Source organism: Panthera leo, chromosome F2, assembly GCF_018350215.1.
Source record: "Panthera leo isolate Ple1 chromosome F2, P.leo_Ple1_pat1.1, whole genome shotgun sequence".
NCBI classification, from domain to species: domain Eukaryota; kingdom Metazoa; phylum Chordata; class Mammalia; order Carnivora; family Felidae; genus Panthera; species Panthera leo.
Window position 1 is genome coordinate 52,289,488 of NC_056695.1, and position 25,520 is coordinate 52,315,007.

The 25,520-nt window shown below is 35.4% G+C and overlaps 1 protein-coding gene across 3 annotated transcripts in view; it reads right to left on the bottom strand.

Annotated features, from left to right (window-relative positions):
* Nucleotides 1–4,868: 4,868 nt before the first annotated feature.
* ANGPT1 (angiopoietin 1) overlaps nucleotides 4,869–25,520 on the bottom strand; it is a 239,371-nt gene continuing 218,719 nt past the window's right edge. For all 3 annotated transcript variants that reach the window (XM_042923454.1, XM_042923455.1, XM_042923456.1), the window contains 2 exons: nucleotides 16,954–17,084; nucleotides 4,869–5,431 (listed from right to left, as the gene is read on the bottom strand). In XM_042923454.1, the coding sequence (XP_042779388.1) occupies nucleotides 5,271–5,431; nucleotides 16,954–17,084 (292 nt within the window). In that variant the 3' untranslated portion in view covers nucleotides 4,869–5,270. The remainder of the gene's footprint in view (nucleotides 5,432–16,953; nucleotides 17,085–25,520) is intronic.

Below are 25,520 nucleotides of genomic sequence, written 5' to 3' on the forward strand. Positions count from 1 at the left end.
TATGACTATTATGGTCGTACCTTTCCTAATGGAAATATATTTAAGTTAATTTAGAACCTTAATAATGTCTTCTCTAACCTTTTATACCACTGTTTTGATGCTTACACATTGTATTACAATGCATACAAATGAATATTCCTTGATTATAATTTCTTTTAAATCCATTTTTAACTTAAAATGTTTTAGTACCCCCCCTCACTTTTCTTTTGTTTGATTCTGGTTCCTTACAGCATATCTGGGAAGCCAATGTGTATTTACTTAAAAAAAAAAAAAAAAAGAATGTATATAAGAGAAACTTAGGGTAGTTGTAGTTCTGTGGCAAAATTAGCTGATAGTGGTACCTTTCTGCTTCCCACCATCACATCATGAACACCAATTCCCCATGGAGGCCAAGATAGATTGGATGGATGGTCAGGAGGCACACTGGTCTGATGAGTGGATGAAGTAGGAGCTTGCCTGTAAAAGAGGATAGCAGGAGTCATTCTGCCCTCCACGAAAATAAGATAAAATAAACTATACTTTCACATTTTTCATCAAAATGAGAGTTAATATGGCAGAGTTTGCAATTCTTTTTCCTTGGTTAAAAGGCAAAGCCCTGGGAGTTATTAAACCTTAACCATTATCTGCTATTTCAGGTGAGTCTGTTGGTTTCTTTTTTGAAAGAATGCAAGAGATGTAACGACTTGTTTAACGTCAATATTTCCTAGGAATTTTTTCATTATGTTTACCTTTATTTGTATGTTCAATTTTAATTTTAACCTCAATGGCTGATATCAAGTAAGAAATCAATACAGTAATGATCAGAAGAATTCATAAGAATGTACTGACCTTGAGTTAGACAAGACAATGCTTATTCGAGGAGCAAAATCCCAAAGGTTAAATCCATATATCTAAATTCAAAATTGTCTTACGTTAAAATAACAATAGCAAATGTGTAATAAAGGTGAATAATTACTATTCATTAGCACATTTCTTATATTTACATAATTTAAAGTTAAAAGAAACACATAGACCTCTTTCAATCTACACAATAAAAATGCTCCAGCAAAGTTGGTAATGAAATAAATTTCTGAGCTGACTAAAATTATAAATTATAAATTTGGACATCTTTTTTTTTCTGGAAGAAAATGAGCTAAGTTTAAAGTCTGCTTTAAGATCTTAAATGGCTTAAGATCTTAAATGGCTTAAGATAGTGGTCAAATCTACAGGTATTGGATTTTGTATAGATAGAAGGGATTTCTTCATCTTTCAGAGCAATTCAGTTCCATTGAACAAATAACAAGAGTCTAACAGGTACTGTGGGGAATTAAAAAAGTGAGTAGGAGACAGCTTCTTATAAAACAGTAGAAAAGAGAAAACAAAGCTCAAGCAAAATGTGTTAAAAGCTTTGTGAGTGGAGAGAGGGTGATGATTATTAGAAGACATCAGAAAAAGTATCAGGAAGGAACTAAAATTTTGATGCACCATGGAGGACTGTTAGAGCATTTGCCCATCTGAAGGAAGAGAACATAATTTTGGGGAGTGGTTCTGAAACCTTAGGATTCACAAAAATCTTGTGTGTGTGTCGAGAGGTTGGTTGTTATTTCATTCTGTATTAGTTAGTTATGGCTACAATGATGTTTAATAAAACACCCCAAAATGTAGTGGCTTAAAACAACCATCCATTAATGTCTCTTATGATTATTCTGGGCAGTTCCGCTCATCTGAGCAGGGTTCAGTTGATCTCAGCTGAGATCCCTCATGTATCTGGTGTCATGTGGCAGGTCAGGTGGGGGCTGTTGGGACTAGGGGCAGAGGTCTCAGCTGGTAAACTTGCTTCCTGTGATCTCCAAATTTCCTTTAAGTTACTTGGGGCTTTTTCACCTTGAGAAGTAGGCTGAAGCTGAATGACTCTTGAGACCTTCGCTCAAAAGTGACATATAGGCACTTCTGCATTCTATGGGCTAGTGCAAGTCTCAAGCCAGCCATTTAGGAAGTAGACTCCACCTTTTTATCGGATGAACTGCAAAGTCACATTGTAAGGGCAGGAGTAGAGAAAGGGGAATGGTAGTGGTCATATTTGTAATTAGTCTACCACAGAGGCTTCTTCATTTTGATTGAAATATGGAGTAGGTGGAGTGAAGTTATCTGGAGATGTAGGCTGGGGTTAACCTGACATATTTATTTCAAATTTAGGCAGTAGTGAGGAAACACTGAAGGGTTTTGGGCTGGGGAGAAACTTTCAGAAGTCTGGCTCTAAGAATAAGCTTATGTGGATATGGGTAAATAGAAGCAGAAAATGGGAGAAAGGATATGTTTTTCAATCATGTACATGGAAGTTAATAAATGTTCAAATCAGTGTGGTGTTAGTGGGTGCAGGATCAAGGGGCAAAGTAAGAAACTTCCTTCTAAGGACTGACCTTATAAGACCACTGATAGGATTACAGGCATGATGGGCTGGTAGCACCTCCTTATGCTTTCCCTTTTATTCCATTCTCAAATATTCAACACATCTCCCATTATTCCAGTTCAGAGCTCCCAGAATTTATTGTCAATTGTTATATGATAATATGGCATTCATAACTGGTAGAACATACAACCATACAGAGATGTGGGACTGAGACCCATTGCTTTGATCTAACATTCTAATGGAGCTAAGCTTTCTTATCACATCCCAGACTGGAAGTTTTTCAGAGATTGAGGGATTAGTTAATTTAGTAGTTTTTTTTTTTTTCCTCCCAGTGATTCCATACTTCTACAGATCTCTAATTTTAAAATTTGTAAAACATTTATTGAAAATGAGATGAGGTTGCATGAACACATTTTCAGTTTTATTTAAAATCAAATAAATCTGTGACTGATGTGAGAAAAATGGTCTAGAAACCACATAAAGTTTAATGAGATAAAAACATAAAGACAAGATCCTAATACCTAATTATCTTATCTTGAAATAATTAAATGTAAAGGATACACATATTAAATAGTTGCACAGCTGTAAGCATTACACAGTACACATAATGAAGTCATAAAACATTTTATACTGCTTTATTATAAATAATTGGAAACAATATTTCATTTTTTCAAACCCAGATAACAAAACAGTAAATATCATGCTTTCTTTTTTTTTTCATTATTTCATTTTATTTTTGTAATATGAGTTGGGAAATAGTATTTATCAAAAGACTGGTAACAAAAATCTGTAGGAACACAAAAGAACAAAACACTCACTTTCATTCACTTAAATGAAAACTATCAAGAAGGACTTTAGAGGGAGAGGCTGAACAGTGCTATGAAGGAGTCACCAAGAACTGAACAACTGCATAATATGGGAGAATGTCACTTGTGAGGCAAAATGGGGTTGTTACGGATGCATAAAAATGAAGACTTGATGGCAAATTTAGAAAATATTTTCCTAAAAATGGAATAGCTTTATTCTCTCAAATAGAGGAAATCTATATTGTTGCCTTGAACAAACTTATTTTTCTAAGAAAGGACACTTAATATGTATTTCAGTTTTCTTACCTCATAATAACTCACATTTTGATAAAAATGCTTCACTACTGTAACCCTGAACACTTAGAGGCAGTGTTTATTTTTGATAAAATACTGTAGTAAATTCAAATTGCCACAAAAACTTGTGCCCCCAAATTCACTTAAGATAGATTATCCCATAGGAATATTTTCATTGAGAGAATTATAGTAGCTAGAAGTCACAATTTTTTAGATAACTGATTAATTTTCTCTTTTGGGGTGTTTTCCTTATGTTTAATACAGAATTTTGACAATTTTCTCCACTAAATAATTTTTTAAAAATCAGAAGTTGCTTATGAAGACAGAGCCTGAGAGAGAAAAACGTGAAGAAATAATGTAAAATAGTATAGTAGATTTCTTTCAAAACTTGTGTTTGTTTGCTTCAATGAAGGACAATCTTGCATATTCCAGATTAAACAGCTATTAGGTTTACCATGGATATAAACATGCTACGTACAATGGTATTTATAATTCTTCTTTTATTTTTATAGACTTCAAAGTGTATCTCTCCTAGAAACTGGAACAGGGTGAATCTGGAAAACATGCTTCACTTAATTAGCAAAAATTAAATTAGCATGAAATAACAGAATGAGGAATTGAAATGGTGATTTTAAAAATAATGAAGTTACACTTAAGTGCACACATGCAAGAAGATATTGTAAAATGAACTGTTCCAGTTTATTTGGTTTTACTCCAACTGAATACACTCTAAAATACTGGTTTCATGTATAATATCAAAGGAAATATTAAATGCATGTATATTATTTTAAGAGCTTGATGGTATATTTCACATTCTTTAAATTTTACTCACGCTATAAATATATTTATATGTCACTCAGTTTTTAAAGTAAATGAAAACTGTAGCATGGGGGGTAATTTTTTGCTTTATATGTCCATACTTGGTCATGTCTATTTCTTTTCTGAAAACTGTATCAAAAAATCAGAGTAAATGGAGCATGTTTCTAACTCACACTATTATTCTTCATGCACTACAAGTCATTATGGTTTACCAAAATGGAATTTACATTTGAAGATGGGTTAACTGAAATCAACTAGTAAGTATGACTTAAGAGTTAGGCTTCTGAAATCCATTAACATTTAACCAACTTAGAGGGCAATGCTATTATTCTTAAACTTTTATCAAAATTGTGCAAAAGTATAAACTGATTTTTAGTAGGTTTGCATAGAAATAACACCATTTCACTTGTGTGATACATCTTTTCCAAAGGATTACGGCAGGCCTGTTTGTATTTTTCATGTATATTCTTTCTTTGTTGTTGTTCATTTCCCTCCTTCTCCCTTCTCCTCCTCTTCCTATACCTTCTCTCCTTCTTCTTCTCCTTCTCCTTCTTCCTCTTCTTCCTCCTCCTCCTCCTCATCCTCCTCCTTTTCTTCTTCTTTTTCTTCAGTTTTTATATGAAATTAACCGTATTTATAATCTGGCTACCATAGTTCTAAAATTAGATCCAGTAGTAGTTTGAAGCACAGTGAACTGAGCAGTTTCTTCCCTTTTTAAAACATGATGGTGAGTGGCATTCCCCACAGTCAAGACTTATGAACACGATTAATCCCATCTAGAGACTTTTGTGAACTCTAAAGGCTCCAAGTCCACAGTCAAGAACCTTGGTGACTTCACATAAATGCCACTTGTGGCTGGAAGGGAGACAATATTGTTTGCTTCAGAAGTTTTCAAGCAGTTTCTTATCTGGTAGCTTCAGATTTTTTTTGTTGCTTTTATGACTGCTTTCGACATTATGCCTTCAAAAATCCAAAGGTCGAATCATCATAGTTGTGGAACGTAAGGAGTAACTGGGCCCTTTGAAGTAGTGCCACTTTATCCCATTCAGTTTTCCATGGTTTTGTCCAGCAGTATAGAACATTCCATTTAGATTGGATGGGCCACAAGCATCAAACCACCAGCCTGAAAAATTAGTTAATAATGAAAGAGAAAAGAAGGAGAAGAAACAATTATAAGTAAATTGAACATCTGGAAATTAGTGGAATTAACCAAGGTGGAATTCATTTATACTTTTTATGACAATTTGCAAATACGAGGCATTCAACAAAAAGCTTCTGGGTAAGTGCAACTGTTTTAAGCGACATCCAATTTAGGCAATGTATGAGTAGAGAGGAAAGCTACCATGGAAACCAAGCTTCAGGGTCACTCCATTGGGACTCATTTCCCATTGTAATGATGGGAAACTTCTGGGATTCAAGATAAGATCTATTTCAGACCTAGATTTATATGTAGGGCAAGTAAAATGCAGATACCCTTAGTCATTCCATGTTAAGCTTGTTATTAGGACTAGAACAATAATTAGCGAGGAAGTTCAGAAGCTTTGACAACTGATATCTACATAGAGTGAAAGAAATGTTCTCCATCTACTTCATATTTTTGCCAACAACTGGCCCTCAGCTGCTTCTGAAACTAATTGGATACTGGGCAATGACTACGATGCACAAATTGAATTTGAATTACTGTGTTCTCCCTATATTTTACAGCTATATGGGAAGTGTTCATCAATAGTAGCCATACAGTGTCTATACAGCAGTATTTTTTTTTCTGTGATTGTTCAAGCTCTTTCAAAACTTATTAAAAAGAAAAACAACTTGATGAGCAACATGGAGATCCTATGCTTGTATAGTTCTCTGTAAGGGTAACTTAGTAATTTATTTTTTTAATGAATTAAGTTCTTAGATTTTTAGATAAAACATAGTACTTTTTCTCTGTCTCCTGAAGTAACACTACTGAAATCTTTAGGGAGAGATCTATGCCAGAGACATTCTGGCATATTTTTATTTGGATACAGCTGACCTCCCTTTGATTACAGAGTTATACCTAAGGGACTAATAGCTAAAGAAAGAGAAAGCTGTACAACTGATGTTTAACTGATGTTAACTTGTATATAACACAAGCATCATTTTGCAGAAACTTTAGAAAAAGTTAAATGGAGAAAAGCTTGTTCTCATTTTTCAATTTTGGAAGATGAATACAGCAAGGTTGTGTTTATAAAGTCATACTAGAGACATAGCAAGCTGTATTAATCACAGCGCATATTAGAGAAGAATAAGGTATGTCTTGAATTTGGAAAGACTGTATTCAATGCTATTTTTCCAACTGTATGCAGACAACATAGATGTTAACGCAGTCAAAACATGAGAAACGAGAAAGTTCTTGTTTGGCAAGGAAGGAAGAACTGTAAAATTCCACATTTTTTTCTTAAGATTAATTCCTTTAAATTTTTTTGATAAATACAACTAGTAAAAATGTGTTATTTGTGCTACAAAAAGCATTCTAATATTAGGGAATGCATTTGCCCTAAAGACTCTCAAAACACCAAATGAAACCCAACTTGATTGCTCCAGTGTTTCGACTTTCTCCTCCTTTTCTCTGACTTTCTTGATGCACTCTTCCATCATGTTAATGATCCTTTCATAGTGTTTCAAATATCCACCATGGTCTCTGAAGGAAAGGCAGCTACTCTATTATTAGGAACTTCTATGAATCATAGAATGATCCTCCAACTTACATTAGGTACTCGAGGTAAAAGTATGTATTTTTGTTTGGTTTAGAGAAAGTCACAAGAGTTCTGGACAACTGTGGGAAGGCAGAAGTCTGTTTCCAACAGCAGCCTGGCAATAAAGGGCACAGGCTGAAGGGTAGATTCATTAGGAAATTTTGGATGAGTTTAGCAAAGACACAAGAAACAGTAGGGGCACGTGAGAGAATCAGACAAATTGATCTTCTGTATTTTTTCTGATGAGTAAAGGAGGGTAATGTTTGTGGTAAGGGGAATGGCATTTTGGATATCTTGAAAGAAGACCATATGGCTGGGTCATAGTTAACATGAGAAAATAGCAGCCTCAAGCTGAGAAGGTCAGAAGATCAAATCACAGTCTTTTATCCAATATCCTAAGGACAATGTAAAGGCATGGTCTATTTACAGGCCTACCTCATGTACTTAGCACCGTACCTAACAGTTTGCTTAACAAATGACTGGGGGAGTGACTATAAGCTTACTGACAGATTGGCTGTTTTTGACTATTTCTCCTTACAAATTTTCAGAGTCTGAAGTAGTTTAGTTTACTAAAAAGTTATATTTGATAGACACCACAATACATAACATCCACGCCTACTGTGTTCGTTCATTCATTCTTTATTTATTCCTTCAATATGTAATTATTGTGACTACTGTTAACACAATACTCAACAAGACAGAAGTGGTCCCTCCCTTCATGGAACTTACTTCTCATGTGAGGAACAGACAAAAAGCAAGCGAATAAGTAAAATACTTACGATACTTCATGATTTAAAAAAAGAGAAAGAAAAGAATCAAGGAGCTATGAAGGAGAATAAAAGGAGACCTACTTGACTTTTCACATTCACAGAACAAGCTGGTATTTAATGAGATCTGAAGGATGAGAGGGAGGCAGCCATGTGAAGACGTGGAAAGACTCTTTTAAGCTGAGTATAGCACATGCCAATGTTCTGAGGAAGAAAGAGAGCTTGACATGGTTAGAAACTAAAAGAACATCAGTGTAGCTTGTTCACTAGAACATAGTGAACACGGGGGAAACTCTCAGGAAATAAAGGTAAAGAAACAGGCAGTCTTGGTGGAAAGTTGAACAACGTTCATGGAAAACTTTAGAGTTTATCCAGTCTACTTGTCCATCATCAGATGAATAAGCAAAACATTCTCTCGAAATAGGAACCAATATTTAACCAAGGGAACCAGATCTATCAGGCTGAATGTTTAATCAAATATTATTGAGAACCTTCATTCTGTAACTATGGTCTGCCAAAGTCATCCTGAGCATATGTGGCAGAATGATGAAGGGGAAAAAAATGATTTTAAAATCAAGTCAACAAATATTAACCAACAGAAAGATATAGAGGTCAGGGTTGAATAAAACAGAAATCCTGTCTTCAAAGACTGCACAGTTTTGTTCATGGGAGAGACAATAAACTGCTTAACAATGAGGTGAGGGTTGTTAAACAGAGAAGAAGGAAATCTACGGATACAGAGGCAGAACGTCCTGTCAGTGGGTCCACAAAGTTGACTTATTTACCACCTGAGCTGTGTCCTGAGAATGAATGTGAATTCACTGAACAGAAAGAAATTCTGAACACAGTGTGTACCCTGAGAGAGTAGGAGAGAGTGTCTGTCAGCAGCCTGGCTTGACTGGACTGCCAGTGGGTAAGGGGTTAGACAACAAAAGCTTAGCAAAATAAACAGGAGAGAGAACACAGAGGTTTTTATTTTATTTTCAGAAATTTTCTTGTGGGCAATGGAAAGCCTATAGTGTACCAGACAAGAAATTAGAAGACCCAGACTTTGATGCTGATGGCACCAGTTAATAACCAAGAGATCCTAAGCAGTAATAATAATGATATTTGCTATTTATAAAATAGTTAATATACATTAGGGACTATGCTATAGCATTTATATGCATTCTCTTATTTCATCCTTCAAACAACCTGAGTTGATGTGGCAAGTACTGTAATAAAGACACTGATGCCTAGCAGTAAGGAGATGGTTCCAAGGTCATGGTCACTTAGTTCCTCATTCATAAGATGTGGTTTATAATGTCTGGCCAACCATTTCCCCAGCATAGTCGTATGGCCCAAATAAGATGACACATTGACTATTCGGCCCTGTAAAATCCTAAATAAGTGCTTAGTGTAAGTTATGTGGAAAGGAAGATGGAAGGTTTAGGGTAGGAACGAACACAAAGGATTACATCTTGTGGGGCAGGCACCATAATGATTTAATAATAAAGACCAGGTCATCAGTGCCAACATATCTCCTTATTTGCTTGGTAGGGTCTCTTAGAGAAATATGCAATAATTTGGACCCAAATGAGTAAGTTGTGCAACGTTTGCATTGTAAAAACAATGGCATTTAAGTAACTAACATGATTTGAACAATTGTTTTCAGTGATTTCTTTTGACATCATGTTGAAACCAAAGACCTTAATGTATTTGACGCTTTATCTTAAGACCAGTGGGCCATGCACATAATGGACTATCGCAGAGCAGTTGATGATAATAAAGATGACGAATTAAGATGGCACGACACGAAAAGAAAGGGTGATTATTTCTCAGGACAATTTTTGTTGCAGTGTCCTTTATAAGATATTCTGAACTACAAGGAAACAAAAATAGCTATTTGTGTGCAAGTAAGTATTCCATTTCCTCTGACACATGCAGTAAAACAACAAAGGAATTTCTACTTTCTACTTTTCTTTGAAAAAATTGAACATGGCCAGCTCTTTTAAACATAAATCCTGAAAAGACAAGGTTTTAAAGCATGATTAGAGAAAACAGACAAAAGTATAGTGGAGTCCTTGTTACTCGTATGTACTCCTTGACATTCATAGATAATCCTGTGTGCTCATGGGTAACCAGTACCTATGTAAATTTGCATGGAATGAAGGTGTTCTTTGTGAACATATAGAGAATATGCCTGGGTTTGCAGTTCCTCTCTGATAAGATACCAAGTAGCTGGATAATATTATATGTGCTTTACAATCTTGGGGAAATATTAACTCTGTGTGCCTAGGAATAACAAATGCGCCAATATGCTAAAGAAGTTAATCTAGGAAAGACACTTTAAACTTAAAAGAACGCAGTGATGCAAGCAAAGGACAGAAGAAACCAGCAGTGTCCATCTGCTGTTGGGACAACTGATAAAATGTCTCAAATGTTTTAAGATTGGCAACTGCTGGCTTGTACGTTGCCAAGCATTTTTCTTTATAACCTGTAACCTCATGTATATTTTAATAAGAAATCTGAGATGCATGTTTCTAATTCATTTACACTTAACTCATTAAAATTTAGCTTTGTCCTAACTATGCCTGGCTCTCCGGCCTTTAAAAATCATTCCAGTCTTTTATCTTTGAAGCAGAAAACTCACATTTTATCACCAATAAATAAAACGTTGCCCAGAAAGTAGGAATTTGATTCTAAACTTTGTACTCAGGAAGTCCAAATTTATTTGAAAATCAGGAAACCTAACTCTCAAATTCTTCTGATCCTAAACAAAATGTCTCTCAACACTTCCTTTCTAAGGTAAAAAGTACAACAAACTGTAAAGATATATCTGTTCTTATGGATTTCTTTCATTCATTTTCAATGCATACATTCTAGTCAGCAATGCACAACAGAACTTGCACAGAACATAAGAGTTCCTCTCTTGCTAACTAAGAATGAGGCTGCACAAAACTGATGGTGCCATTTTTCATTATGAAAATCACTTACTGAGTTCACGTGCACAAACTTGGCCTTATCCATAGGTAGCCTCAAGGAGTAGCACGCAGGAGGCAAAGGACCTTTCCTAGATGTCTGCGTTCTCTCTGTCACCTCATACTATATCCCTCTCAGGCCAAGGACTTGGCTTTTTTTCCCTTTCTCTTCTTTTTGTTCCAAAGATGAAAAGTTGTTGATCCTGGACAGTGATCTTGAATTCACTTAAAACCTTTAGGTATTCTCTTACTGTCTCTTCCCTCCCTTGCACTTCATTTCACTTTTAAGGTTTAAATGAGGAAATCCCTGCTAACGCGCTGCAAACAGTAAAATAGATACCTGTTGCCTTTGAATGCCACTCATTTTAAAAGAGGCCGGAGAAGGAGCAGATAAAGTGATGGCTTATCTGGAGGTTGTGTTCAAATCTTACCCTTAGTGCTGATTCTGTGACCTTTGGTAAATTATCTAATGTTTCTGTATCTCATTTCTTGCCAAAAGCATTACTGTGGTGCTGATTTAAAAGGGTTTTTAGAAGTGTCATGTAAGTTATTAAATATAAACCATTTAAGATAATGCAATAATGCCTGTTCATATGAGTGCAGTAATATTTGCTATATTATTATGAGAGTAAAATAACACAAAAGTAAGCGTTTGATGATTTCTCATGCATTGTCAATTATTAACCTTCGGTGGCAGACTTGTACTATGGGACTATCAGTTCTGGTTCACTTTTTTTTTTTTTTTCCAAATTTACCATTTGAAAGACATTTTCTGATATTCTCTGCTTTTCTTTTCCCAATAAGCAAAAATTTCCTTCAGAAAATAGGAATATAAATTTGTACTTAGAAATGTTCATATTTACTTGGAAGACAGGAATCTAATAAATTTTTCCAGTTCTTGAGCTTAGTCTTCTGGGGTTTAGTTATTCTTACAATTTAGTCCCAATTCTCATATCTTCTATTCATCAAATTGTTTCACGAGTGTGCCTGCAAATACATATGCATACTTCTGTATTTTAAACCTCAGTTCAAGCAACAGTCACATTCAGATTCACACTGATTTACTTTTATGCCTTCTCACTGGGATCATTTGTGACTTTGTAATGCCCTTTCAGAGCCTGTGATAAAGTATTCATTCACTCGACCGATATTTATTGAGCACATACTATGTGCCAGGCACTGTGCTAGGCACTCAGTATATAGTAGTAGACAGCACAGAGTCTCTGCAACACACATTTTGTGGAACATTTTGTGTACTGGATATGTACAAATGAGAAATTGCTTTGAAATAAAGTAATGCAATGTAGATTTCTGTGGTCAACCTTAAATTATCCATATGGATCTTTTCCCTCAACATTTTTGCCTTAAAACCTAGGGAATGCCAGTTATCTGGCAATGCTTAGCACATCCTTCCTGGATTATTAAAAACTCTAAGATGATTATATTTTCCCAAAGATCTTGTCACTTAGCGTCATTTGCCAGTTGGAGAAGCTGCTAATTTCTTTCATTTTCTTTGTCCTCAAGATTATATAGCAGGCAATATCAACTCTTTCTGCAAGCATTTATCAATTCTGCTGTTAGCATCTGGGAAGTTGTAGGGTGTACTAAGAAATTTATGTGTATGGCTTTATCCTGTCTTTTAAGGGCTGAACTGAGAAATATCCTTTGTTAGCTTTAGCAAAGTCTTGTCTGTCGTCTGACATAGTTTATGCGTGGGAAAAGAGATCAGAGTTTCTACCACAACAGATTCTTTCTGTAGAAGGTTAGGTCACATTTTTACATAGTTTTTATATTATACACTAAATGTGGAAACTGTGTTGAAAGAAAAGTAAGGTAAGGAACAGAATGTAAAACAATACCATGTTTTGTTTTGTCAGCAACCTTTAGTAACTGTAGTTTCTAATAGTCTTTTAGAAAGACTATTTGAAGAATGCTAATTTAGTACTAAAGACCCCGTTTTCTTGAAATGTAATATTCGCTTTGAATGTGACAATCTAAGTTGTTCCTTTTCAGAATTTTGGAGTCAGAAGATTTTTACATATTTGTTTTTATATACAATAAATCCCTATAAAACAAAAGCATGCATTGAATGAGATTACATTTTCATTTTCTTAATGTTAAATACTAGATAAAACTGTTAAGTTTAAAAGAAACTGATTCCTTTCTTTGGGCTCAGGAAGGCACAAAACGAACTGTCCTACAGGACTGAAAATATTGCCTACAATCATCTCTTAACTTGGTCCCTCCCAATACTGAAGTATATGGATTTTTCACAATATCCTACATATAGGAGGAAACCTAAGGAGAAAACTTACAAATTTTCCTAAGGTCAGTTCCATCATAGAACAAAGACATTTCTGGCTTATAAATCTGGGCTGATAAATCACCTTTATTTAACTATTAATTAAAAGGGCAGTTGCACAGAAGCAACTGTATGGGGCAATTTTGACCTTGAAATATATATTCTGGTCCCAGAAGAAATCTGTAACAAAACATGAAAAATTTTCAACATTTACATTGGATGGAAGAATTGCTGGCTTTCTGGTAAGGTAGAAACAAGTACATATACTTCTGGGAAAGGAGGTATAAAGCACTGTGGTATCTATTTCTATTGATGTAAATGTACTTTCTCAGCCCATTACACCTCCTTTCCACTCTACGCTATACTACGAATCACAACCCATGCACTGAAAAATAATATCACATGGTTTTCCTTACATTAGCCACAGTGAGTACATGGAATAATAGAATCACAGAACCAGAAGAAAGTAGAGACTTTCTTGTCTAGACCCTCAACTGCAGGAACATGCATAAGTAAGCTCTTTTAGATAAAATAGCTTTATATTCTCTTCTTGAAGATGTCCACCACTAGAAATGAACAATCCTCCTTGGCAGCATTTGATCCCTGGACACTCCATCTAAAGTTACTTCCCCTTTCTCCAACAACTCCATCACGTTATATTTTGCCTCCGAAACTGGTTATGGTTTGAAATTGTTATTTATTGCTTACTCTTTTGTTGATGGTCTCCCTCAATAGATGCAAGTTCTATTCTGTCTTGCTCATTTCTCTAAGAGTAGTTGATCTGTAATAGTTACTTGTTAAAAATATGTTAAATTGATAGAAGAAAGTTAAGAAGTTAGGATATTGGGAAAGAATAAAGAAAGATCAAAATGTTCTACTTTATGCCTAACTGAAATACCTTCTGCTTTCAATTAAGCTCATCTCTTGTTGTTCAATCTCTGTCATATAAAGGTGGCAACGATACCACATTCGCCAACCCAAATCCCTGCATGTATTTGCACAAAACTATTTAGGACAGTTAGTGGGCGATAAATCTTACTCTACCCTTAATTTCTTTCAGAAGAAACAAAGGAAAAATTTTGTAAATAAACAAGATGAAATAAAACTTTAATTGATGGTGACAGAAAACTATGAATTATTAGCTTCAAAGACTATAAAATCTTATTGCTTAAAGGAAACTATTTAAAATAGGCAGCAAGTTCAAATACAAATTAAAAAAGAAAGGAAAAACCATTAGATGAAGAAAATGGTTCTAAGGGAAACTATGACAGAATAAATACTGGTAGTGGGGAGTAGCTAAGTAGGACCTAACGTTCCAGGCAATACTCAAGTTACCTGGACTGTCATTGACATTCATCCTTATGCTCTCCAGTTCTTAGCCATCGAAATTCCACATTTTAGCTTTGCAGAGTGAATAGGTTTGCAAGGCCTGGATTCTTTCAAAAGGATATTTGATAGGGTAATGGCATTTATTACAAAAACACATTTAGTTAGACCATTCCAGCCCAAGCAATAAGTGGAAATTTTCTCTCCCCAACATATGTGTTTATTGGTGAGTAAGAAGCAGGTCCAGGAATGATTATGGATGAAAGAACATGACAAAGTTCAATCATTTGAAGCAGAAATAAAATCATAAATCTGAGCAATGAAATTTTCTCACCAACAACCAAGAGGTGCATTTTCCTCTTTGCTTAGCTCTATATTTCTCATTATTATGACAGAAATATGAACATATTGGAATGCTCTTCTAAGGCAACATTTGAAATATTTTACTGTTGTTCTTTCAGGCATTGCATTTATTTGGTAAGAAAAGCTATCTGTAAAAATAGACATGGAGAAAATGAAGCACATTTCAATATTAAAATGAACAGCAAACTAGACAATCAAAGTCCTTTTGTCTCTGTATAAAGTTGTTGACAATTCCATTTATGGGATCAGGGAAGTAATGAAAAATTTTTTTTCTTTCAGGAAAACAGTTTAAAACCTAACCTGTGGGTACCAATCTAAATTTTAACAACTGTTTTGAGGAGGGGGTCATAAAGTTACATATAGAGGACTTTTGCCTATTTGATGAGGTTGCAAATGATGCCAGAATAGCATTTTAAAGTTTAAGGAGGAGGATATGATAGAAGAAGAATCATAACAGGTTGGCTTTGATAATACTAGAGTTGGTCCCATGTTGAAATGATGTTAATGTAAGTGCGGTGGAGGGGGGTCGATGGGATGTGATTTGGTGGTGGTAATAATGGAGGACGTGGGGATGGGAGGAAGGTGGAAAGATTTCTGTAAAACCACCCCTCCCTATTCTTCCATGCTCTGTTAACTGATGACAAAGTGTCAACCTAATGATCCATTTCACTGGCTTCAAAATTTGAACATGATTTCAAGGGTTACAAAATGTTCATTTATTCATGTGCCATATTTTTAATTGAGTTCCTGTGTGCCACATCTGTGCTGGGTGTTAAATATAAAATGGTAAGCATTAACTTGCTTTTATTTTCCTTATGTACAAAGCGGAGATAGAGTTTGTCTCCCTGCTTATCTCACACAGCTGGTTTGGCATTCAACTAAGGGAGTACAACCTATGCAATAACATATACTAATATATAATAATGGATTTCGAGGGTTTTTTTTCCTTACTGTCAATGAAAACATGGTTTGTTGTAGATTAACACAGAAGGAGAACCAGGAAAGCTGAGGGTTGGAGTGACTGCTATTCCATTCAGAGAGAGAAAGAACACAAAAACTGTGAGAAGAGAAGCACAGGAAAAAAGTTTTCCTTTACAGTTTTGCTGGGTGCCAACTCCTTCCTTGCCAGAACCTATAGCTTGACTTGAGCTAACTTGCTTGCCATTGGGTTTCAGCCACATGTTTCTCAAACTTCAGCCAGTCATGCATCAACTTCACAGATTTTTGCCATCATCCATTTATAATTTTTATTAATATTTAATTTTTTCTTTAAATCAATAATTTGTTATAGATCAAATATTGTGACTACTTTAAAAATGCAAAGATTATATAATTCTTTTAAAGAAGAAAACAGTACCACTTGCTACAATAAAAGGGAGATATAAAACCCAATACAATTAAAACAAGATCACTTTATTCACTTCTAGGTAGGTTCCATTGTCTAACCAAGGCCCTGAGCCTGAGGCCTAAGGGTTTTCTCCTTCTTTGCTCTAAAGATTATTGAATGATTATCGAGTAAGTGTTCAAGAAGTATTATAGATACACTAGCACCAAACTGAGAATTTCTCTTTTGACACAATCAGAAGGCTCAAAGACAATGAGAAGGTTAAAAAAGGATTTATCTTTCTTACTTGGTGATATAGTACTATTTAATGGTATCTCTTATACCAGCTCAAATGTCTTGCAGAAGTCAATACCATACATTGAAAAGCCCTAGTGTTGCTGGTCTGAATTTTATAACTTTAGATCTCAGTACACTTCTTTATTCTTCTTATTCCATTTCAATAGAATGGCCAATGAACTGTACTACATAGTTGCAAAATACTTTGTAAGAAGGTGGTTTTTTTTGTTTTTTGTTGGCTTTCCCCTGTATGCTGAATTCCCAAATTGTTATCCATTCCACTATGGGTATCATTATGATTATTTAGAAGGTAGAATAACTGGCACTTTAAGAAGCTAAAGAATTTTTTCAGAACCAAGCTTAGCATGCCCCCTTTACAGACAATGGGGGAGGAGGCAAACTTATAAATATGCTAGAAATGTCTTGCACGAGAACACATGGTAAATTAGTGGGCAGAACAAAATGATCTCTAGGGACTTGCTCTTAAGTTTCCTGACCAGAAGATCACAGTCCTTTCTCATAGATAAGAAACTTCAAGCCTCAAACCAATGAAACATAACTTAGAGAATGGCCCCATAGGACTTACCTCCTGTTAGCATGAGGGCACATTTGCACATACAGTTGTCATTATCTGCATCTTTAGTGCTGAAATCAGCACCATGTAAGATCAGGCTGCTCTGTTTTCCTGCTGTCCCAGTGTGACCCTTTAAATACAACCTGAAGTTAAGAAAAGGAAAAAGATAAGCTATTCAACAGAATTACAGAACCCATAAGACCAGTTTGTTGAATGTTTGCCTTTTTCATTATTTCCTCCCTTCTTTGCACTCAGCCCTTTTAACAAACTACTGCAAGACCCAATCTAGGAGAAAGAGAAAAAGAAAGAAAGAAAGAAAGAAAGAAAGAAAGAAAGAAAGAAAGAAAGAAAGAAAAGGGAGGAGAAAGGGGAAGGAGAGAGAAAAAAAGAAAGAAAAAGAAAAAGAAAGAATAAAGAGAAAGAAAGGAAGAAAGAAAGAAAGAGGAGGGGGGAGAAAGGGGAAGGAGAAAGAAAGAAAGAAAGAAAGAAAAGAAAAAAAAAAGAAAGAAAGAAAAGGAAGACTCCAAATGACAGATAGCAAAATTCTCTATGGCTTGTGTGTTTGGTGTTTTTTCACAATGCATACTCAAACTCATATGGTTCTGATAGTGCAGGATCCACAAAAGGAAAATGGGTTGATTTTACTACAAGTATTAATCTCCAAAGAAAAAAATGCCTTGTAGAGTGCCATTACAGCATACAACTATGTTAATGTTAAACAGTGATGATGTGTACACATTATTCTTAACAGCAATACTAATAATAATTGTCATTGACTGAGGACTTGCTCTGTGCCAAACAATCTGCTAAATGCTTTCCATTTATTCTTTAATTTACTTTTATATTAAATCTGTGATCTAAGCATCAATATACCAATTTTGCATTCCAAGATTTAGAGAAGATAAATAAGCTGGAATCTGGCTATGTTTGACTTTAAAATCCAAGTTCTTAATCATTATACATTCCCTGAAGAAATGTTTGTTGAGCACATATTACATACCAGGAATTTTTCTAAGCACTTAAGATATACCAAAGGGCCATGCCATTAAGGGGCTTATATTCTAGGAGTATCCCTAAAATTAAGTTCAAAATGCCAACTGTTTAACCTCAAATATGGAATTCTTCAAAGAACCTAACCTACCTTACTCTCTAGAAACATTTCTTATATAAAATTTAAATTAACGTACATCCGAGGCTCTGCAACAGTTGTACATATAAAAAATCATCTGGTTATTTGTGAAAAAGGCCTTTTCACTAGGACTGGGAATTTATGTTCTCAATTAGTATCTGATATTACTCTTTGCAGACTGAAGAATACTAGTCTATAATTCAAAAACTAGTGGATAAATCACATTTGATGCCTAATGTAATTAGTTCTCTGATGTCTGGTCATTTCCTACTGACCCTATATATATTGTTTTATATTCATCTGGGCAATTGGAACAAATGCACACTTGCTCAGGTCCTTCAGTGGTTCCTTGGGGCTCAGAATAGCTACACTCATGTTGTCAGGTTGTCAATTTGATATACAAGGTCTTCTCTAGTAGACCCTCTACCTTCTTTCCAACTCTACCTAACATGGTTCCTCAGTTCTATTCATCAAAATCATCTAGGAATATTCTTTTAATATCCATGTGTATTACCACTTCTGTACCTGAGTCTTATTTATAAATCTTATCCACTCACAATATAGTTAATATCTCTGTATGAGGGTGACACTACTGGGACTTAGGCCAGCTCTGAACAAATGTTACATTATTATTAAACAGAAATAATATGAGGGGCACCTGGGTGGCTTAGTCAGTTAAGTATCTGACTCTTGATTTTGGCTCAGGTCATGCTCTCATGGTTTGTGAAATCGATCCCACATCAGGCTCCCTGCTGACAGCACAGAACCGGTTTGGGATTCTCTCTCTCCTTCTTTCTCTCTGCCCTTCCCCCACTCACGTTTTCTCTCTCTCTCAAAATAAATATTTAAAAAAATAATACAGATCAATTAATATTTGGATTTTCATTCTTTGATACCTATATTTGACTTGGGTTTGCACCTAAGTATATGTAAAGGTCCCCTTATTATTTTGCAAGGTTGATATTAATTTTAGAAAATAACAGTAATGTTATATGGTTGTGTGAAAACATTTTACAGATATTCTGCAGAGATCTTTGAGTCAGAGCAAAATATACAATTAAGCCCTACTCAAATTTTGTTGTTTTCAATGATTAATAGAACCTATAGTTAATAATAGGTTGGGGGAAGCTTCTAAAGGTAAATTCTCATATATAAGCCTGTATTTTAAAACTCTGAAGGGCCAGCTAAAAATCACTGGTGACAAAAATTGTAGATTTTTTTTTTGTTTTATTTATTTTTGAGTAGAGAGAGAGGGAGACAGAGTGTAAGCAGGGGAGGGGCAGAGAGAGAGGGAGACACAGAGTCTGAAGCAGGCTCCAGGCTCTGAGCTGTCAGCACAGAGCCCAACACGGGGCTTGAACTGACGAACCATGAGATCCCAACCCGACCTACTGAGCCACCCAGGCACCCCAAAAATTGTAGAATTTTTTAAATGTGGATTTACATTTCAGGTTGTAGACAGCCCACTTGGAGGCGGGTTTCATCAGGGGAAAGTAAGGTTGAGAGGTCACCAGCTGGAGCCTGGGACAAGTTACCTGTGTGAATTCACAACCTTCCAGATTTGATCACTTTCTCAGCCTTTCAGAGACAGCCACGCATTCTCCAAGCTAAGAGAGACTCTTGTTAGTTCGCCACTTACACTCAAAATGGGAACATTGTGGAATCCAGGCTCTCGTTTTTCTTAGAGTTTCACACAGAAAGCCAAATTATAATTGGAAAGTTGCTTATTTAGTGAACACAGAATCAGTTTGGGGAAGAAGATGAATGATTCCAAAATTATGTGGCTGCAACTGCAGGCCTAAAATCTCCTGCTCCACTGGAACTGGGTGAGTTTTGCCCACAGGTGCTCTTGGATGAGCCATGCTAAATTCCAACTCTAATTCTTGGCTTCTCTATGATTACTGATGACTTTCCTTCTTTTTTCAAAAGGTAAGTCAATACCAGTATCCTGTTAGTAGCTCTAAGCTCACCAATGGGGCTAGAGATTCCAGAACATGATAATTTTCTACACTATCATTTGCAGGTAACTTAAGCACCAATGTTCTATTGATATTAAGTAAGTGACTGCTATGTGCTGGATATAGTTTATACTTTTATCCTTTCACAAGAGGGTTGCAGTTTAAACCTCATAGTTTACAATGGTTTCTTTGTGTTACCATGGCAATAGGAACGCCCAATTATAAATTTAGGAAGTAGAGAAAAGCAAAAAGAAGAAAACAGAAAGTAACACAAATCTCATCTCTGAATATAACTACTCTTGACATTATGGTTTATGTGCATTTAGTCTTTTCCTTGTTTTCCCCTTCCAAATTGAAAATATTTATTTTAAAATATATATGTAATATCTAATCATATTCTTATAAAAATTTTGAACAATGCACATAAAGTTGTTGCCCACAGGCCTGCCTCAACTACCTGTCTAGAAGTAATCACTTACATTAGTTTTGCACCTTTCAAAATAGTTTCTTTTCATGTATAAATACAAACTGTATTCTACATATTTCTTTATACCATGCTTTCCACACATAATTTTATAACCATTTTTTCATGCTATTACATATCCTTCTCCACCTTCATTTGGAGCTATTGTATGACTATACCATCAGTTGTTACAAGTTTAAGGATGCCTTCATATATCTCTAAATATGTATGCAAGCATATAAAGGGTAGAATAAACATCAACGATGTCTTTTCCTGACCTTTGCCTCTACAAACTATATTATTGCTATATGGTAGAGTCTGTAAGTAAAAAGAAACATTTTTGCAGGTCCTTTAATCAACATCAAAAGGTCAGTCTTCTAGTCCTGGCAGTTCTTCTGTATTAGAAAAGTTTTACAACTGGTCTCATTGCCTTGAACCTTGCTCCTTCCCCTTTGCCCTAAAATCCATGCTCTGTAAGGCTCATTCAAAAACCTGCATCTCATTATTCTTCTACTCTGGTTAAAATCCCTCAGTTGTTCTCCCAACACATGAAAGATAATGTCCAAATGCCTTATTGTGGTTTACAAAGACTTGGAAGATCTTGCCATCCTCTATTTTTTCCCATGCCACCTAACTCCATACATATCATCACTTATTTCCTGACCATTTCCTGACCAGCCTTATCAATTACTTTATCTCTCAAATCAACATATTCTCATTTCTGTGCACATTCCTAGAAGGTCCATTGTGCAGTATATGCATATATTAAATCACTGTGTTATACACCTGAACCTAATATGATGTTATATGTCAATTATATCTCAATGAAAAATAAATAAAAGTGAAAAGATCAACGTTTAGAGGATTTTCACTGTACAAGACTGAGTTAAACCTGCATTTTATATATAGTAGTATTCACTATGTCTGAGTCTATATCCTTAGCATGTCACAGGGGAATGTTCTAGGGAAGAGGCACCATGGAGAGTCATTTTCTTGCACTGAGAAACAGGGATGGTGTTTCATAAAAATATGTTTCTCACCACTATTTTAAGAAATTTACAAATGAGGACAACTATGCTTCTGTGGAATCCCACAAGGATTCTGGGAGCAACTGTGTAGTCAAGGGTAGGTCATCTGAACAGTTAAGGGGCTCAATCTTTCTTAGCAACTATTTAGCTAGTACAGAACAGCAATTATTGACCCAAAGCCAACACTCCTAGCTAGTTATTTGATACAGGCAAACTAAGAGCTGGCCATTCACCAACACCAAGTATTTTTTTCTAATTAGATAAGGAAACTTATTTAAATTGAGGTTCAAACAGAATATTTAGGTGGTTCTTTTACACAGCGGTTCTGTCTAATTTCTGAAGTCTTTATGTATAGTTAACTAACCATGGCTTTCTCTTCTATGTTAATGATACTTCACTTAACAAAAGAGAAGTCAATATACAGAAGGGCCAAAGTTGGCCTTGCATATGAATGTAGTGAAAGGAAAATTGAAGTGTGAGTCATTATAAAGAATACTCCCCCAAAATAACACCATGGGAATCCTGGACATTTATTTCTTATGTTCAGCCAGTGTAGATGTGGTTTTCATGAAGGATGATGTGTTAGGAGATAAAAACCAAACATTATTCCAGAGTAAAGTATTTGGCTTAGGGACAGAAATATGGAAGATGAAAAAAAAAACACTAAAAAACCCCCCAAAACCCAAAATGAAAATAAACAAAACACCTAAAATAACACAAAAACTCCAAAGAACATGATTAGATATGATTAAAACGGTAGCCACTAAAATGATGGTATTCATCCTTTTAAACCCATTTTTCCTAATTAATGAGGATAAAACCCCCACATTTCTTAGCATGATTTGGTCAGTGGCTGTACAGAATGTCAGCATTATGATTGTTTTCAATTAGCGTCTTTTTTAATGTTTATTTATTTTGAGAGGGAGACAGGGAGAGATAGATTGAATGTGCATGACTGTGGAGGGGCAGAGCGAGAGGAGAGAGAGAATCAGAGAGAATCCCAAGCAGACACAGGGATTGATCTCACCACCTTGAGATCACAACCTGAGCCAAAACCAAGAGTCGGATGCTTAACCAGCTGAGCCACCCAGGCGGCCCTCAATAAGCATCTGAAGGAAAAATGAAACAGACAGGTGCACGTTGAAATTAGTCACTACTCCCTAGTCATCTGAGATGGTTCTCTAGTCATCCTCAATGCACACATAGTTATCCCTTTTCTTTCACTTATAGAAATTTCAATAACCAGAAAGGCTAAATTGTATTTCTTAATAAATGTAGGACAATAGCAAGTTCTATTATTAAATAAAAGACTTCAAAATAGTTATGGATCATACAAATGATTCTATAACTTTCTTTTCTTTAAAATAGGCAGCCCAATGTCATGAAGTTGGTTTCTCACTAATTTTATCTACTTAAGAGACTCCTATGCTTCTTCCATTCTTACATCTTTACGGTATTCAGGAAGTCAAGAGGCTCTTTCATTACCCAAGGCAGTGGGAGTTGTATGTATGACAAATTGAAGTTTGGCCTTGGCTCTTTAAAACAGTAGAAAGACTCTCAGATATCTGAACTCTAAGGTCTTTCGAACTGACAAGCTGAGCAGATCTCATGCAGCAGATTTCTCTTCTGCTCTGAGCTCTTGCCCTGCCACCATATGGAACTAGTTTGTCTTCCTCACAATCACTTGAAGAAAATGCAAAATGACCTCCATGGTTTTCTTTCAAAGCCTGGTAACAATGACTCAATCTGAGTTTTCCAACATTGCTCTCTCCCAGTTCCTCCTGCTCCAGGGCTGTCTCGGCTCTAACTTCCCTCCTGTCCTTACCGAAAGAGCTGGGCACCATTAGCAAAGAGACTAGCAAAGCATGTCTTTTAGATGGAGTGTAAATCATACAGGTGGCATCTTCTGCTGAAAATAAAGACAATGTATCTCTTGTCAAAACATATATAGAGAAAAGAGCTTTTGTTTTAGGCTTCTAGCAAGATTAAGCATTTGTTTGGTGTTATGAAGACATCGTTGGGAAGTATACAAATAATTAGTATTGTTGGAAAAAAGGGTGAGAGAAAAACTCAGAAGACGCTAAACTGTTCAAAAAATTAGTGGAAGAGATAAGCTTTGGAGGATATGGAGGACATGGACTTTTGGAGAGGGATGAAGAGGATATTTTCAGTAAAGGGGTTGTGACAGGCACCTGGGTGGCTCAGTCCAGTAAGTGTCTGACTCTTGGTTTCAGCTCAGGTCATGAACTCACAGTTTTTGGGTTCAAGCCCCACATTGGGCTCTGCGCTGGCAGCAAGGAGTCTGCTTGGGATAATCTCTCTCTCCTGCTCTTTCTCTGCCCCTTCCCTGCTCAAGCTCTCTCTCTCTCTCTCAAAATAAACGTTTATAAATAAATAAATAAATAAATAAATAAATAAATAAATAAATGGTTATGAAATCCATAGCACAATTAAGTTTTGAGGTTATTTAACATAAAAAAAGATAAGAAAGAAAAGGGTTTTCATCAGTCATTTGAATGTGCTGGGAATATCAAGTGAAAAGACAGACAATGAAGTTATTTGGATACTAAACATTTAAGATAGATTTTATTCCTTTTATTATATTAGTATTTGAAGCTGAAATTCTTTATGTTTTAAACGCCCTTTTGTTAAGTATATAAAGTTCTAGTGGAAATTACTAAGTCTGGAAACCCCGAGATACAGGAAAGAATATAAATTTATCTTACCACAAGGGGAGACTTGAGTCCTATATTATATATATATATATATATATATATATATATATATATATATAGTATCTTTTTTTCAAAATAGTATTTTTGAGATAAACATTTTATTCTCTCTAGTTCGGGACTGTCTAGTGTATCTTGTTCTTTTAAATGATGAGAGCTTTACTGATTTGGTAACTTTCTCCCTATCTTCACAATTCCAAAATGAGCCAATCTTCAAGACAAGCACAAATATTGCAGAGGATGCCTCCTCTCTTCCTTCTCCTCTAACTTGTCATTCCATAGATAAATTGCTTCTCTTGTGGCACATCTCATTTTGCGTACTGTAGTATTATTATCTACATGTGTGCTTTCGCTTCCTTACCATATTATAAGCCAGCCATCTTTATAAACTCCATATACTGTAAACACAACAGGCATACAATAAATATTTGAGTCAATTATGAACTAAGTTAAAATTGTTTAGAATTTAAGTTTTACCCATTCAAGATATGGCTTACATGTAATAACATTTTAACTCTATAATTTAATTATGTTTTACAATTCAAGCCCCCTGGGCATTTATTTTCTGATGTGAAATTTGCCCAATATTAATGACTTTAATAATCTGATGAAATTATATTGGGATACTGCTATAATGAGGATGTAATTCATTTGTATATGTTGATATTTGAAGAAATAGCTCATGAAATAACCCATTGAAATAAATACTGGGGAGTCCATATGAGAAATGAGACCATTGAGTTTACAAAGGGATCTATATCTGTACATGTGTCTCTATTGCATAATTCCCTCTGGAGCCTAGATATTCATTTAGAAATCTGTTTCAAAAGCTTTACCTTAGGGTTCCTGGGTGGCTTAGTCGGCATCCGACTCTTGATTTTGCCTCAGGTTGTGATTTCATGGTTCATGGGTTTGAGCCCTGCACTGGGCTCTGCACTGACAGCACACAGCCTGCCTGCTTGGGATTCTCTCTCTCTCCCTCTCTCTCTGTCCCTGCCTCACTTGTGTTCTCTCTCTCTCTCTCTCTCTCTCATCTCTATCTCTCTACAAATAGATAAATAAACTTAAAAATTAAAAAAAAATCTTTACCTTGTTTGTTAGAGGACAGAAGGTTTGTTTTCCAATGTTGGATCTAGGGCTGTGATCTCTGTTGGAGGAGGCTCTATTAAGTCAGTGTCATTATGTACAACACTGTTTTTCAAAAGTTGGAGCTATATTGTCTTACTCCGTAAGTGAACATAATTATTTATTTGTTTGCAAGAGCCTGTC